The sequence below is a fragment of the Lucilia sericata genome, unplaced genomic scaffold, assembly GCF_015586225.1.
Source record: "Lucilia sericata isolate MDLA Ls3-8-SP2 unplaced genomic scaffold, ASM1558622v1 Contig001329F_arrow, whole genome shotgun sequence".
Lineage (NCBI taxonomy): Eukaryota > Metazoa > Arthropoda > Insecta > Diptera > Calliphoridae > Lucilia > Lucilia sericata.
Genome location: NW_023995274.1, coordinates 102,501 through 120,716, shown reverse-complemented (window position 1 = coordinate 120,716; position 18,216 = coordinate 102,501). Strand labels below are relative to the sequence as shown.

Here is an 18,216-nt window from a genome sequence, read left to right as displayed (position 1 = left end):
GATTATAAACGTAGAGGGACTACCTACTGGTCCTTATAACGCCTCATAGTTCCTATAGTTCAAGAGATACCGAATTATTTAAAAAAATTTTATAAAGCACTGTGTGAGGGTTAAATGCGCCCTTACAAAAGATCGAATAAAAATTTTATTTTCTTAAAAAGTTTCAGATTTTCAACTTTATGTAATTTACTTTTTATTAAAATGTCAAAAGGGCGCCACTCATTTATGTAAAATAGGGTTATAAATTGTTTTTTTTTTTTTTTTTGCGAAAATATAATTTTAGCTTAAATTTTATTTAAAACAATTCAATTTTTTCTTCCTGCATTACAATAATTAATGTTTTAAAAAGCAGCCGGTCTATATTGAGGTCACGTTTGCTGATAACTACAAATAGCAGTACTACTAACAACCCATTAAAAAGTCTCAAATATTAGTTGAAGGGTATAAAAATGTTTAAAACTTTTTTATCAGCGTTATCACGATAATAAATGACGTGCAAAATGTTCAATAAGATTGAGAGCTTTTTCTTGATACTTTGGCAGCACTGAGCAATTTAATTGAGAAAGTTAGCGTAGTTTGAAAAGAGTATAGAAAATTCTCAAAACCTCAACAATGATGACTAAAATTTATTTTATACATTCATAAGTATCACGTGTAAATTAGATTCCAAACACTAGGCTATGGAGTTTGTAAATAAATTGAACCACAAATATGTAAAAATTTTAAATAAAAACCACATTTATGTTAAAATTACTCATCAAATACATTAAGATTCTCTTAAAAGAATTTCTACATTGAATTTAAGTGTATATTTTTTGAAATCTTGTATATTTGATAAAACCTTTGTCGGCTGTCTGTATTTGTGAAATAGAAGAAAAAAGTTATCTTGATCTTAAATATATTTTGGAATAACAAACCAACGAAGTTTGATAGTTTCCTCAGTGCGTTTCGTTATTGACTGTGACTAGAGTGAGACTGATTTTTTTATTTTTTAATAAATAAGATTATTTTAAATGATTTAGCAAAACAATTTTTTCGATAAGTTTAGCATAAATGTTAGTAACTAGACAATTTTAATTTATATATTAAAAAGAAAAAAAGTGCTATTCTGGCATATATGTAGTACTCTGTTAACACTAATCAATATTATGACAATACGAAATTTTAGCGTCATCATTATGATAACAGAGATAAAAAAACGTGCGTTTAGTTAAATAGTGTTTTCTCTTATTTGACAACTTAAATAATGACGCTATTTCACCTCATCAAATTTATATTAAAATATTTGATTAATCCTAGCTTAATAATTGCTTTATATTTCATTTAATACAATTTTTCTAATATTCCAAGCGTTAATATTTGTTTAATTTTTAAAATATATTTTGTAGAACGCGAGTGCATTCCAATAAATTTTACTCTTTTTGATTTTTGTTTTACTCCAAAGAGGGCAAAAATTAAGATTATTTAACAATGACTTAACAATTTTATAGCGTTAACTTATACGTTTCGTGAGATTTAAAACAAAGTATTTAATCTAAAATTGAGAGAATCGAGTGCACTAGTAATTTGTTTATCTTTATTCATGCCAAAATGATAACAATTCCACACAGTTGGCATGATATTAGATTTATTTACAAAAGTCTCTTTTGCACTTAGTCAAACGTTAAGAGAGAAACACATTTAAGATGATACCCTACACTATAAGACCAGTAATATATGTATAAGTTAACTATATAAATACCGTAAATCCATATTCCCACTTTAGATATGAAGAACTAGATAGACTAGACTATAGACTAGACTATAGATTAGACTATAGACTAGACTATAGACTAGACTATAGACTAGACTAGACTATAGACTAGGCTAGACTAGACTACACTATAGACTAGACTAGACTATAGACTAGACTAGACTATAGACTAGACTAGACTATAGACTAGACTAGACTATAGACTAGACTATAGACTAGACTATAGACTAGACTATAGACTAGACTATAGACTAGACTATAGACTAGACTATAGACTAGACTATAGACTAGACTATAGACTAGACTATAGACTAGACTATAGACTAGACTATAGACTAGACTATAGGCTAGACTATAGGCTAGACTATAGGCTAGACTATAGGCTAGACTATAGGCTAGACTATAGACTAGACTATAGGCTAGACTATAGACTAGACTATAGACTAGGCTATAGGCTAGACTATAGACTAGACTATAGGCTAGACTAATAGACTAGACTATAGACCTAGACTATAGACTAGACTATAGACTAGACTATAGACTACACTATAAACTAGACTATAGACTAGACTATAGACTAGACTATAGACTAGACTATAGACTAGACTATAGACTAGACTATAGACTAGACTATAGACTAGACTATAGACTAGACTATAGACTAGACTATAGACTAGACTATAGACTAGACTATAGACTAGACTACAGACTAGACTATAGGAGACGAACTCTGAGAGTTAAGGAAGTTCAGTGACAATGCTGACCACCCCGCGAAGTTGTACCTGGTGGCACTTTCGCGGAGTGTGGTGTTGACGATGAAGGTGGTTTTAGTCGGTAGGAGTCCTACATACCCTTTATGGGACCTAAACTAACTAACGAAGGAATGACGTAACGAACGAACGAGCTAACTAACCAACTAACTAACTAACTAACTAACTAACTAACTAACTAACTAACTAACGAACGAACTAACTAACTAACTAACTAACGAACGAACGAACGAACGAAACGAAGAACGAACGAACGAACGAACGAACGAACGAACGAACGAACGAACGAACGAACGAAACGAACGAACGAACGAACGAACGAACGAACGAACGAACGAAACGAAGAACGAACGAAGAACGAACGAACGAACGAACGAACGAAACGAACGAACGAACGAACGAACGAACGAACGAACGAACGAACGAACGAACGAAGGAACGAAGGACGAAGGAACGAAGGAACGAAGGAACGAAGGAACGAAGGAACGAAGGAACGAACGAACGAACGAACGAACGAACGAACGAACGAACGAACGAACGAACGAACGAACGAACGAACGAACTAACGAACGAACGAACGAACGAACTAACGAACAACGAACTAACGAACGAACGAACTAAACTAACGAACGAACGAAAACGAACGAACGAACGAACGAACGAACGAACTAACGAACTAACTAACTAACTAACTAACTAACTAACTAACTAACAACTAACTAACTAACTAACTAACTAACTACTAACTAACTAACTAAGACTAACTAACGAACTAACTAACGAACTAACTAACTAACTAACTAACTAACTAACTAACTAACTAACTAGCTAACTAACCTAACTACTAACGAGTTAACTAATTAACATAAAAACTCAATTATTTAACATAATTCTAAAGGATTAACCTCATACAAACATTTGAATTATTTCTGCTGGCTTTGTGATCAATCAATTCCCCCTTTTAATTTAAAACTGATCACGCTATACATAACAAACATTATTGTAATATTATAGGGTAGCCAAAGATCTGTTAGATTTAAAAAAAAAAAAACTTAATTTAAATAAATTTCATAATATCATTAAACGTTTTTATGGAGAGAAAAATAAATGCTCATACTGGTTCAAAAGAGAAAAACAAATTCAATAGATAATTAAGAACAAAAAACTGAACATATCAATGTTATTTATTATTTGGTGTTAGTGTTTTTTTTGTTTAAACAATTTTTTGTTAAAATTTCAATACAAAATGTAAAAACATTGTAGACACAGAATTCAGTTAATGCGCGGAGCTCAAGCGCGTCGGTTTAGTGGAAAACTCTCGGTGGTAATTTAAAACGAAACGAAAACGTTAAAAGTGTAAAAGTAATAAAATAGTGGTGAAATAACAAATGTTATAAAAGATACTTTTTATATAAAAGATAGAGGTAATTAAAGCAAATTAGCCGGTTTTTTTTTAAGTAAAAGAATTTTTAAAAGAATGTGTTCGAAAGAAAACAATAGAGAATAAACATATACAAAAAGTGAAAGTTTGAAATGAGTTAATGAAATAACAAATGATCTGTTTATATTTAAATATTTTATAAAATTTATATTGCATAAAACTAAATACATATGAAAATAATGCGAGAGTTAATTAAATAACTATCTTCAAAATCTTGAAATTTTTAAATAATTATTTATTTTCCATGTAATTATTGTAATTACTTATTAATTTTGTTTTTATGATTTTATTTTTAAACTCACATATACGATAAAATTAAATAAATTCTACTGGGGGATTTTTTGTTTATTTCCGTTAATTATTTATATGTGCATACTTTGAAAATAAATATAACAAAAAAAAAAATGTACAACAAAAGAAAAACATTGTAAAAAAAAAACTAAAACAAATACTTTGATGTTCTTCTTCGGATGACGTCATTATAGTGAATGATTTGACAATTTTGTTATATGATAAAATAGCATTATACTTATAATTTTAATATTATGGACTTTCTTTTACTATTTTAAAAAATATATAAATTTTATTTAAATTTGTTTAAGAAAAAGTGAAATTTTGATTTAAATAAAAAACAAGTTGTCGTAGATGTGAATGACCTGAAGAAAATCATGCTTTTTGTAAAATTGTTTGTGTTTTATGAAAATTTCAAATAACATGAATGAAAATACAACAACAACCTGTTGAATTGAATAAGATATAGAACCTTGACATATAGTTTAGAATGTAAGCGAATTATTTTTTTAATTGTAGCTGTTTAGCTGTTTGTTTTAACCCAACAAAACTTTTATTAACCGAATAAAAAGGTGCAATTATTAGAGGGGATCGGCGAATGTTATTAACAAGTTTTTGAATTATCTAAATATTTTATAAAATATTAAAGAAATGTGTCCCAGCAAATTTTAGAACTTGTTCTAAATTAAGAACACACTTAGATTCTTTAACAGCAACCTAAAATATTGTGATGCCTTAATCAAAAATTACCCTAAACTAGTTACAGAACAGTTCTATAGAACTAGGAGGCAATTTCAAAGAAAAATTATTGATCTCAATGCCAAAATAGAACAAGTGGAACTAATACTATCTTTAATGAGGTATTACTACATCAAAGGCTTAAAAAAAGTGAAATTAAAATTTAGATATTTGTGTTGTAAACTTAAGGGAATAGGTCTTGACAAGTTGTAACTTGTTATACTTCTCAATATTTGAGAAAAAAATATAAGTCCGTCAAGCATCAAAATTTTCGGAAAAATAACATGTCGAAACTATCTTTAATAGATTTGGAAACAAGGAATCATTAACCGAGGGATTTCTTTCTGGGTTTTGAAGTCATGGTTTCACATTTACAAGCACCAACCCAGCAAAAACTTACATACATTGAAAAGTATTTAATTACACGTCAAATACTATAGTTTTCACATACAATTACAATTTAGTTTTCTATTTGTGTAAAAAAACAGTTGTTAACATAAGTATCTAATAAATAGTAAGTTATTACTAAACTCCTAATAAATAATGCAGAACGTATGTAGTTGATATTGAAAAGTAAGTTGTTGAATAAGTGCAAGTCATTATCATGTTTTTGCGGGGATTATATGAAAATTCTTTAAGACGTATTCTATAAACGTACGAAAATTTTTAAACAAATATTGATATTTTAAATGCAAAATCCATTTCATTACCTTAAAAAAACAACAAAATTCAGATAAATGTTTGCAAAATATTGTGAAATTGTATTATTTCATTGTTTTTAAAAAATAAAACAAAGTATGATTTTGGAGCAATTTGTTTTTATATTAAAACCGAGCAGTTCAAAGAAGTTTGGTACAGATTTTGGTTCATAACAAAAGTTGTTTATGAAAAATTTCATCACTCTTCTTCACAGTTATTAACGTTACATGAACTGCAAAAATGTAAATGAACTTTTCTAGCGATAAGCTCTCTAAATACTCTTAAGTTCTTCTACCCATTCAGACGGACATGGCTAGATCATCTTAGAATCGAATAAGGACCAATAATACATATAATTTTAAGTCTACGATCAATATTTTGATGTGTTACAAATGGAATGACAAAATCGATATATCCCTCATATTTTTGATGGTATGTATGCCTACCAAAATAGAAAATTAAAAAGTTAATGGATAATATAAAAGAACAATTATTTTAGAACATTATATATTACTTAATTTAGAACTTTATATTTACGGGTAATGTTTAAAATAAAAACTTTTATTGCAAAAATGTTTTACAATCAATTTTAATATTTTAAATCCGCCAATTAAATCTCCTGTTTTTTAAGAATATTTTTAAAAGAATTCTTTGAAATTATTTAATAAAGTTGTTTAACTCTGAACACATAAGCAAAAAATTCCCATTATTCTATAATGACGCTATTTCACCTCATCAAATTTATATTAAAATATTTGATTAATCCTAGCTTAATAATTGCTTTATATTTCATTTAATACAATTTTTCTAATATTCCAAGCGTTAATATTTGTTTAATTTTTAAAATATATTTTGTAGAACGCGAGTGCATTCCAATAAATTTTACTCTTTTTGATTTTGTTTACTCCAAAGAGGGCAAAAATTAAGATTATTTAACAATGACTTAACAATTTTATAGCGTTAACTTATACGTTTCGTGAGATTTAAAACAAAGTATTTAATCTAAAATTGAGAGAATCGAGTGCACTAGTAATTTGTTTATCTTTATTCATGCCAAAATGATAACAATTCACACAGTTGGCATGATATTAGATTTATTTACAAAAGTCTCTTTTGCACTTAGTCAAACGTTAAGAGAGAAACACATTTAAGATGATACCCTACACTATAAGACCAGTAATATATGTATAAGTTAACTATATAAATACCGTAAATCCATATTCCCACTTTAGATATGAAGAACTAGATAGACTAGACTATAGACTAGACTATAGATTAGACTATAGACTAGACTATAGACTAGACTATAGACTAGACTAGACGATAGACTAGGCTAGACTAGACTACACTATAGACTAGACTAGACTATAGACTAGACTAGACTATAGACTAGACTAGACTATAGACTAGACTAGACTATAGACTAGACTATAGACTAGACTATAGACTAGACTATAGACTAGACTATAGACTAGACTATAGACTAGACTATAGACTAGACTATAGACTAGACTATAGACTAGACTATAGACTAGACTATAGACTAGACTATACTAGACTAGACTATAGGCTAGACTATAGGCTAGACTATAGCTAGACTATAGGCTAGACTATAGGCTAGACTATAGACTAGACTATAGGCTAGACTATAGACTAGACTATAGACTAGGCTATAGGCTAGACTATAGACTAGACTATAGGCTAGACTATAGACTAGACTATAGACTAGACTATAGACTAGACTATAGACTAGACTATAGACTACACTATAAACTAGACTATAGACTAGACTATAGACTAGACTATAGACTAGACTATAGACTAGACTATAGACTAGACTATAGACTAGACTATAGACTAGACTATAGACTAGACTATAGACTAGACTATAGACTAGACTATAGACTAGACTATAGACTAGACTACAGACTAGACTATAGGAGACGAACTCTGAGAGTTAAGGAAGTTCAGTGACAATGCTGACCACCCCGCGAAGTTGTACCTGGTGGCACTTTCGCGGAGTGTGGTGTTGACGATGAAGGTGGTTTTAGTCGGTAGGAGTCCTACATACCCTTTATGGGACCAAACGAACGAACGAAGGAAAGGAACGAAGAACGAGCGAAACGAACCAACGAACGAAACGAACGAACGAACGAACGAACGAACGAACGAACGAACGAACGAACGAACGAACGAACGAACGAACGAACGAACGAACGAACACGAAGAACGAACGAAACGAACGAACGAAAACGAACGAAGGAACGAACGAAGGAACGAACGAACGAACGAACGAACGAACGAACGAACGAACGAACGAACGAACGAACGAACGAACGAACAAAACGAACTAACTAACTAACTAACGAACTAAAAACTAAAAACTAAAAGAACGAAAACTAATTAACTAATTAACGAAGAATAAAACTAATTAACTAACTAACTAACTAACTAACTAACTAACGAACTAACTAACTAACTAACTAACTAACGAATAACTAAAACTAACTAACTAACTAAACTAACTAACTAACGAACTAACAACTAACTAACTAACTAACGAACTAACTAACTAACTAACTACTAACTAACTAACTAATAACTAACTAACTAACTAACTAACTAACTACTAACTAACTAACTAACTAACTAACTAACTACTAACTAACTAACTAACTAACTAACTACTAACTAACTAACTACTAACTAACTACTAACTAACTAACTAACTAACTAACTAACTAACTAACGAACTAACTAACTACTAACTAACTAACTATTAACTAACTAACTAACTACTAACTAACTACTAACTACTAACTAACTAACTAAGAACTAGCTAACTAACCTAACTAACTAACGAGTTAACTAATTACATAAAAAACTCAATTATTTACATAATTTCTAAAGGATTTAACCTCATACAAACATTTGAATTATTTCTGCTGGCTTTGTGATCAATCAATTCCCCCTTTTTAATTTAAAAACTGATCACGCTATACATAACAAACATTATTGTAATAATTATAGGGTAGCCAAAGATCTGTTAGATTTAAAAAAAAAACTTAATTTTAAATAATTTCATAATATCATTAAAACGTTTTTAGTGGAGAGAAAATAAATGCTCATACTGGTTCAAAAGAGAAAAACAAATTCAATAGATAATTAAGAACAAAAAACTGAACATATCAATGTTATTTATTATTTGGTGTTAGTGTTTTTTTGTTTAAACAATTTTTTGTTAAAATTTCAATACAAAATGTAAAAACATTGTAGACACAGAATTCAGTTAATGCGCGGAGCTCAAGCGCGTCGGTTTAGTGGAAAACTCTCGGTGGTAATTTAAAACGAAACGAAAACGTTAAAAGTGTAAAAGTAATAAAATAGTGGTGAAATAACAAATGTTATAAAAGATACTTTTTTATATAAAAGATAGAGGTAATTAAAGCAAATTAGCCGGTTTTTTTTTAAGTAAAAGAATTTTTAAAAGAATGTGTTCGAAAGAAAACAATAGAGAATAAACATATACAAAAAGTGAAAGTTTGAAATGAGTTAATGAAATAACAAATGATCTGTTTATATTTAAATATTTTATAAAATTTATATTGCATAAAACTAAATACATATGAAAATAATGCGAGAGTTAATTAAATAACTATCTTCAAAATCTTGAAATTTTTAAATAATTATTTATTTTCCATGTAATTATTGTAATTACTTATTAATTTTGTTTTTATGATTTTATTTTTAAACTCACATATACGATAAAATTAAATAAATTCTACTGGGGGATTTTTTGTTTATTTCCGTTTAATTATTTATATGTGCATACTTTGAAAATAAATATAACAAAAAAAAAAATGTACAACAAAAGAAAAACATTGTAAAAAAAAAAACTAAAACAAATACTTTGATGTTCTTCTTCGGATGACGTCATTATAGTGAATGATTTGACAATTTTGTTATATGATAAAATAGCATTTATACTTATAATTTTAATATTATGGACTTTCTTTTACTATTTTAAAAAATATATAAATTTTATTTAAATTTGTTTAAGAAAAAGTGAAATTTTGATTTAAATAAAAAACAAGTTGTCGTAGATGTGAATGACCTGAAGAAAATCATGCTTTTTGTAAAATTGTTTGTGTTTTATGAAAATTTCAAATAAACATGAATGAAAATACAACAACAACCTGTTGAATTGAATAAGATATAGAACCTTGACATATAGTTTAGAATGTAAGCGAATTATTTTTTTAATTGTAGCTGTTTAGCTGTTTGTTTTAACCCAACAAAACTTTTATTAACCGAATAAAAAGGTGCAATTATTAGAGGGGATCGGCGAATGTTATTAACAAGTTTTTGAATTATCTAAATATTTTATAAAATATTAAAAGAAATGTGTCCCAGCAAATTTTAGAACTTGTTCTAAATTAAGAACACACTTAGATTCTTTAACAGCAACCTAAAATATTGTGATGCCTTAATCAAAAATTACCCTAAACTAGTTACAGAACAGTTCTATAGAACTAGGAGGCAATTTCAAAGAAAAATTATTGATCTCAATGCCAAAATAGAACAAGTGGAACTAATACTATCTTTAATGAGGTATTACTACATCAAAGGCTTAAAAAAAGTGAAATTAAAATTTAGATATTTGTGTTGTAAACTTAAGGGAATAGGTCTTGACAAGTTGTAACTTGTTATACTTCTCAATATTTGAGAAAAAAATATAAGTCCGTCAAGCATCAAAATTTTCGGAAAAATAACATGTCGAAACTATCTTTAATAGATTTGGAAACAAGGAATCATTAACCGAGGGATTTCTTTCTGGGTTTTGAAGTCATGGTTTCACATTTACAAGCACCAACCCAGCAAAAACTTACATACATTGAAAAGTATTTAATTACACGTCAAATACTATAGTTTTCACATACAATTACAATTTAGTTTTCTATTTGTGTAAAAAACAGTTGTTAACATAAGTATCTAATAAATAGTAAGTTATTACTAAACTCCTAATAAATAATGCAGAACGTATGTAGTTGATATTGAAAAGTAAGTTGTTGAATAAGTGCAAGTCATTATCATGTTTTTGCGGGGATTATATGAAAATTCTTTAAGACGTATTCTATAAACGTACGAAAATTTTTTAAACAAATATTGATATTTTAAATGCAAAATCCATTTCATTACCTTAAAAAAACAACAAAATTCAGATAAATGTTTGCAAAATATTGTGAAATTGTATTATTTCATTGTTTTTAAAAAATAAAACAAAGTATGATTTTGGAGCAATTTGTTTTATATTAAAACCGAGCAGTTCAAAGAAGTTTGGTACAGATTTTGGTTCATAACAAAAGTTGTTTATGAAAAATTTCATCACTCTTCTTCACAGTTATTAACGTTACATGAACTGCAAAAATGTAAATGAACTTTTCTAGCGATAAGCTCTCTAAATACTCTTAAGTTCTTCTACCCATTCAGACGGACATGGCTAGATCATCTTAGAATCGAATAAGGACCAATAATACATATAATTTTAAGTCTACGATCAATATTTTGATGTGTTACAAATGGAATGACAAAATCGATATATCCCTCATATTTTTGATGGTATGTATGCCTACCAAAATAGAAAATTAAAAAGTTAATGGATAATATAAAAGAACAATTATTTTAGAACATTATATATTACTTAATTTAGAACTTTATATTTACGGGTAATGTTTAAAATAAAAACTTTTATTGCAAAAATGTTTTTACAATCAATTTTAATATTTTAAATCCGCCAATTAAATCTCCTGTTTTTTAAGAATATTTTTAAAAGAATTCTTTGAAATTATTTAATAAAGTTGTTTAACTCTGAACACATAAGCAAAAAATTCCCATTATTCTATTTATAAATAGGAAAATATCTACTGTTCATATGATTTCCTTAAAAATAATTCTAAAATGACGACTTCAAAAAACGTAAAGCTAATTTCCATGCTGTTTTCAATCACGATCACGAAGTTTTCAAAGAGTTTTAGTTTATGACCATTTTTAATTGAAAAAAAAAATTCTAAGGAAATTCCGATAAAAAGTAAGTAAACATTCAATGACGTCTTTTTAAAGCAAGAAACCATTAGTTAATCAGTCAACTATGACGATTTGCTGGGATTTCAGTAGATTCTTTTGTTAATAATTGAAGTGCATTGGCAGTGGATTTATATTTTAAAGTTTATTTTTAATTTCAAGTTTATAAAACAAATATAAAATAGTTAATGCTTTGTCATGTTAAAAAAGGGTATTTTAGTAGTAGATTTTTGTGATAAAATAAATAAAATGCATAAATGTGAGGAGATATATTTCTATCTATCTATCTATCTATCTATCTATCTATCTATCTATCTATCTATCTATCTATTTATCAATCTATCTATCTATCTATCTATCTATCTATCTATCTATCTATCTATCTATCTATCTATCTATCTATCTATCTATCTATCTATCTATCTATCTATCTATCTATCTATCTATCTATCTATCTATCTATCTATCTATCTATCTATCTATCTATCTATCTATCTATCTATCTATCTATCTATCTATCTATCTATCTATCTATCTATCTATCATAACATTTTACTCTAAACCTAACTAACGAGCATAAAAGTACGAAAAGGTCCAGAGTTGACAAACAAATTTAACGTCAAGATAAAAGTTTTAATTTTATTAGTTTGGTTTTTGCATCTTCTATAATATTCCTATTAAATCTCACATGTACCTACATATATCACTAAATAAATATTTAACTGAACTTATGACGTTTATTTTTTATTTTTATACCTGAGAATCCATAAAAACATAAATTAAAGCTCTTTAACCGAAAAGTTTAAAAAGTCATAAAAATTTGCTTAATCATTTTTGGGGCGAAACATTTAACACGTTGAAAAGAAACTGAAATATAAATTTCACAACTAGACAAGAAAACAAAATATATATATTAAAGATTAAATATTGTATATAGTACTCTTCACAAGTGTGCCATCTACTATCTCAAAAATATAGAAATGTATAACAACAATGCGAATATGTTCATTATCATAAAAATTGGCTATAAATACCCTACAGCTGGGCAGATGGGAGCTTTGTGCTTTGTTACTGAAGTAAAAATAAATATAGAAAGCTTTTTTTGTGAAACATTGAAATTTAGATCGTACTTAGTTAGCATGGGTTTATAATAATGGTGTAATGGTTACCTGGACACTGCAATGTACAGTGTAACGAGGTGGCAAAAGAACTAGCAAGGCAGGGTTTGAATCTATGTAGGGGAGACAAGATGGTGAAGCCACCCATTATTAAAGGATGACCTCGGAAAGATTCCCTGGGTCCTTTTATAATCCAAAACGATCAAGCTAAGTCCGTCCGTCTGTATGTTGAAAATTGGCAAAATTGGTTCAAATTTCACCCTAGCACCTATATAAAATCCTATTCAATCTAATAACTTGATATATTCAATAAAATTCTCGAGACGATATATGACAATATCTTTAGGGTCTGTATTGCAAGTTTGGCATAATTTAAGTCAAAAATTAAACCTTTAACATTATTTAAAGTTTCCAGAGAAGAATTTCTGTAACAAATTTTCAAACTAAAGTTGTTAAACTCTTCGCAAATCGTTATTTTGCAAAAACGTTTTCAAAAATTTTCTCGGACCTCTTGTAGAGCTTTGCCTCTGTGTGGTTTTGACCTTCACATACTTCAATTTATACATATATATTGTTATTAATAACTGAGATTACTACTCTCAACTGAAATGGTATTTCAGCTACAAAATAGAATTTTATGTCATTTAATAAAATAATAATTAACTAACTCTTCTGTGTGATAACAACACATTTCGCAGTTTATTTGTTAAGTAGTCATTAAATATTAAAAAAAAAAAACAAATTCTAACAATGAAATGTTTATTTCTTTATTAGAGAATCAAGCAGCAACAAGTGTGATAAGATTTTAGGAATAATATTACAAAGAAATATTAAAATGAAAATATAGAAATAAAATAAATACGGAAAATGCTGAAACATTTTTTAGAAAACAAAAAAACAAAAACAAATTGTAAACAAAAATAGAGTGCAATTATACACATAGCGAAAAAGGCGGCAGAAAAATTAACGTAATTGATGATGCGTTTTAAAGAGCCAAAAGTGATATTACGGCGTGGTTATTTTGACAATGTATTGTTGTTAGTTTAACAACGTATCGTTCTTATTTTGTCAATGATTGTTATTATTTTGTAATAACATTGTTACAAAATAATCCATTGCAAACCTCATTAAAAGAAAAATATCTTGTTATATTGTTTATTAATTTATGTTTTATTAAATTAACTTAATATTATACATATTTATGGAATATAAATAAAATGTAAGGTAGAATCTAAAAGCCAATTTCATATAACTGAAAAATGTCATATTTATAATAATTAGTTTAATGTTTTCCATTTACAGTCAAATAAAATAATTCTTTAAAACGTGGAGTTTTCTTAACATTAACTATCTTAGCAATCTTAAAATTTACTTAATTTAATGTAAAAATACTGTGAAAATATTCCTTTCTAATAATTTTAGAAGAATTTATTAAAATTGTGGGGTCTTTTGAAATTTTTTCTTTAATTTTCAATTACTATTATTTAGAAAACTCATGAGAGAAGTTAAATTGACAGTTTTGACATCAAATTGTCTTTCTATATTATAAAAATACGTTTGTATAAATAACCATGGTTCTAGGCAAGCTTTAGGATATCTTAATGAAAGTATGTGAAAAATTTTAAAACAAGTATCCAAACACTTAATAAATGTATTAAACTTAAGCAAATTATTATTGAAATATACATAGAAACTATTTATATGGGTGTCGCTTATACCTTCTACAATGATAAATGGTTGTATGGTTAAGTCTGCCGAATAATATTTGCTTATTACAGCATCGATTTGTTGTTTATAGTCATTTATGGATGTTAGTCGCAAAACCAGACTTTCTTTGGAGTCGGCTATTGTTACACGTTTAACACATTTTCCATTTTGATTTTTAAATCTAGCTCCTGAAGGTAGAACTGCATTCAGCAGTATAGTATAGATAAAATCTTGAGTATCTGTAGGTAAAAGTAAAGAAATAGTTATTGTTCCTAAGTGTTTGCTTATGCATAATACCTGTACTTGTGGTTGGGGTTATACTAGCTAGTAATTGCTTACAGGACTCATTGTGTATAGAACTGTTGTAATAACTTAAAATTTTTTGTTTAAATAATTGCCATTTCGAAATAAGTAAATTTCCTTTACCAGGATGCATTATATCAAAATCTATATTTATCTAGAAGTTGTAAAAGAGTTAACATTAACGAATTTACAGGGTAATATTAAAAAATCCGAAAAAATATTACCAATTCTGGTACACGACAATCAGATAATTTAGACCAGCTTTTTAGAAATTCATCACTCGTTAAGTTTTTCAATTCCTTTTGTCGTATATTATACGTTTGTTTCCACTTGCAACAGACATCTTTCCAATCTAAATTGTCGCTGTTAAGTGAGATTTTTAATGCCATAGAAACAGATTCATTAAAATCTGTCTTTTCAGTGTCAGGACTGGAGCACTCAGTGGAAACCATTAGTTTTCTTTTTTTTGCCAATTTATTTCTGTATTTGCTATACATCTTTCCACCGGCATTATTTTTTTGACTTCTTGGTATGTAATAGTATTCCTAAAAGAATATTATTTATTTTATGATTTCCTTTTTTCTTATTTATTTCATACCCTCATATTATTTTCAAACGGAAACAGCGTGCAAATCTCCGTTGTTAATCGTACAAAATCATAAGCATAAAGTACTACTTTGTTTGTGATAGCGTCTTCAATTATTATACTTATAATATCATCCCTTTGCTGAGTATTAAATTTTTGATTTTTAGCTGCATATTCAATTACTGCTTTTCCTTTTGTGGATTCACTTAATAAGCTTTTTAAATCCTGTAATATTTCATATGGTTTTATATGAAAAGGTTAATCCATACTGCTAACTACTACTGTACCTTTTTTAAAGCGGTGCTATTGGTAAAACTGGTAGATGCTTCATTTTGGTTCAGCCATGTCTGCACTCTAGATGGTCCTGAAGAAGTTTCATCATCATATCCACACTAAAAATAAATATTTAAAATTTAACTAAAAAAAAATATATATTTTTGTATAACCTGTTCATTTTTCCAGGCAAATAACTTTTCTCGAAATTCTGCACGAAGTCCTAAGGGTGGCAAAGCTTCTTTTAGATCATCTTTATCTAAATAGGGTAGACTTCTGTAGGTAATATTGGCAGCTTGAATAAAAAATTGAAAATATTAAGATTTATTAATATTTTTTTGGCGTTTTTCTATTTAGTACTTACCTTTTAAAGTATCAAAAATATTCTCCATATTTATGGTTTTAAGGAATAATTTTAGGTTCATATCATCACTATTAAGCATTGGAATTTCCGACATGAATTCTCCAGTATTTAGGCATTCTTCACTTATATATATATATCATCAATTTCTAAAATATTTATAATATTTTTGTTCAATACACAGCTGTTAAGTAATGATTAGTAATCATAATCATTAGTAAATAGATAATTTATTTGTATTTTATAGTTAAGGTAATTGATTAAATACGTTTATTTTTTAATTCTTATTTTTAGTAATTGATTACGATTATGAAGCATTTAAATACAATCAAAATTACTTTAAGTTAGAGATGGATTTCGATTTAAATATTATTAAATTTTAGGACAATTTCTCTACTAAATTTATGGAAAATAAACCAAATTAATACTTAAAAGTAATTGGATTCTGTTTTGTTTACATTTGATTCTTTTTGAATAATTTTCAGTAATTTCAAATAATCCCTATTACTTTTATATTACATTATAATCATAATCAATTACCAATCAGATATTGTGTACCAGAGCATTATGTAATCATTACGATACTTTTTAAAAAAATAAACTTATTGATTACTAATCATAATTGGAATTTAACAGCTATGATTCAATTATAAATACAAGAAAACATACTCACAAATCTAAAGAAGAACAAGTAAGAAAGTATAGTCGGGCGTGACCGCCCATATGATACCCTCCACCAGTTATGAATATTAAATGTGATTTATTTTTTATAATAAAGCATTAATCTTCTATTATCTTGTTCCGATACATTTAAGTAATTTATGGATGAAAAACAAATTTTCTGAAAGCGGTTTATATACGGGCTAGGGGCAAATATGGACCAAGTCCGATAACATTTTTGAGAATATATTTATATATTTATTTGTGCTGAATTTCATCGCGATATTTGTGTTTATAAGTTAATTTTGGACATTCAAGTAATTTTCTGAAGGGGACTTTGTATGGGAGCTAGGGTCAAAAAGAGGCCCGATCTTTATGAAATTTGGCTAGGTCATCAAGACTTGTATAAAACACAGTTGTGCCGCTTTTTATCGATATAAAGGAATATTTAACATAATTATGAAGTCAGAAGCCCTTTCGGGGTTTCTGTTGTATGGGGGCTAAGTGAAATAATGGATCGATTTTAATCATTCTCAATAGACTTCGTCCTTGGCGTGTACGCCAAATTTCATCCAAATATCTTGAAAATTACGACTTGTACCTTGCGCACAAGGTTTACATGGACAGCCAGACGGACGGACGCACATAGCTTAATCGTCTCAGAAAACGATTGTAAGCCGATTGGTATACTTTAAGGTGGATATTTTTGTATGTTACAAACATCAGCAAAAACCCAATATACCCTCCCCAATAAAGTGGTGTAAGGTATAACAATCGAACAATAAAAAAACGATTTTAATTTATCTACGATTTGTTATTGATTTAAGAACGGCTGTTATCGAAAAATTATGATCGTTATGTTTTCAATTTAACATCATACATTCATAATTTCAGAACAACTTTTTACCCAATATCATCATCAATATCAGAATCTTTCAACATAGAGCCCTCCTAAGCAAATACGTAAGGAAGACTGTTACCGAGAACGTCACCATGTTATTTCACTTATACGAATTTTATGGTCGAATGTCTCGCCATTGTATTTAGAGACGACCGGATCAGTTTAGATATGGTTAACTCAACGATCAAGGACAAATAACCAGTTCTATTTTAAAGCAACTTAATAAGGAATAACTATACGTCTTGTGTGGATACCAAAACACATATCTGAATTTCATTCAAATGATGGACACCGATTCTAGTCTAGGCCACAAGGTCTTGTCGATCGTGCAAGTATTATAGCAAATAAGAAGAAAGGGAAACTGCTCAGACAGTATCAATATCAGCATCTTTCAACATAGAACACTCCTAAGCAAGTACGTAAGAAAAACGGTTACCGAGAACGTCACCATGTTATTTCACTTAATAGACTCCTTACTATTTGTAAATATTAAAATCTTGCTAACGAAACTAAATCACAGCCCGTTTTATCACA

At 28.2% G+C, this 18,216-nt stretch overlaps 2 protein-coding genes across 16 annotated transcripts in view; one reads left to right on the top strand and one right to left on the bottom strand.

Moving 5' to 3' along the window:
- LOC119610973 (PIH1 domain-containing protein 1-like) overlaps window positions 1-18,216 on the bottom strand; it is a 34,628-nt gene that overhangs the window by 9,485 nt on the left and 6,927 nt on the right. Inside the window, exons 3-9 of one of the 2 annotated variants that reach the window (XM_037966413.1) lie at window positions 16,125-16,270; window positions 15,934-16,055; window positions 15,775-15,879; window positions 15,500-15,712; window positions 15,126-15,446; window positions 14,896-15,055; window positions 14,049-14,837 (exon numbers count right to left, since the gene is read on the bottom strand). The exons of the other annotated variant lie outside the window; for it this stretch is intronic. Of the exons in view, the coding sequence (XP_037822341.1) occupies window positions 14,362-14,837; window positions 14,896-15,055; window positions 15,126-15,446; window positions 15,500-15,712; window positions 15,775-15,879; window positions 15,934-16,055; window positions 16,125-16,218 (1,491 nt within the window). The 5' untranslated portion in view covers window positions 16,219-16,270 and the 3' untranslated portion in view covers window positions 14,049-14,361. Of the gene's footprint in view, window positions 1-14,048; window positions 14,838-14,895; window positions 15,056-15,125; window positions 15,447-15,499; window positions 15,713-15,774; window positions 15,880-15,933; window positions 16,056-16,124; window positions 16,271-18,216 lie in introns of those variants that run through there. 2 annotated transcript variants of the gene reach the window in all.
- The window catches only part of LOC119610972 (multidrug resistance-associated protein 1), a 61,765-nt gene continuing 47,331 nt past the window's right edge, over window positions 3,783-18,216 (top strand). For 12 of the 14 annotated variants that reach the window (XM_037966398.1, XM_037966402.1, XM_037966407.1 and 9 more), the window contains exon 1: window positions 8,980-9,130. The gene's annotated coding sequence lies outside the window, so the exon portion shown is untranslated. Of the gene's footprint in view, window positions 3,948-8,977; window positions 9,131-18,216 lie in introns of those variants that run through there. The other 2 variants (XM_037966406.1, XM_037966405.1) reach the window with 2 other exon arrangements.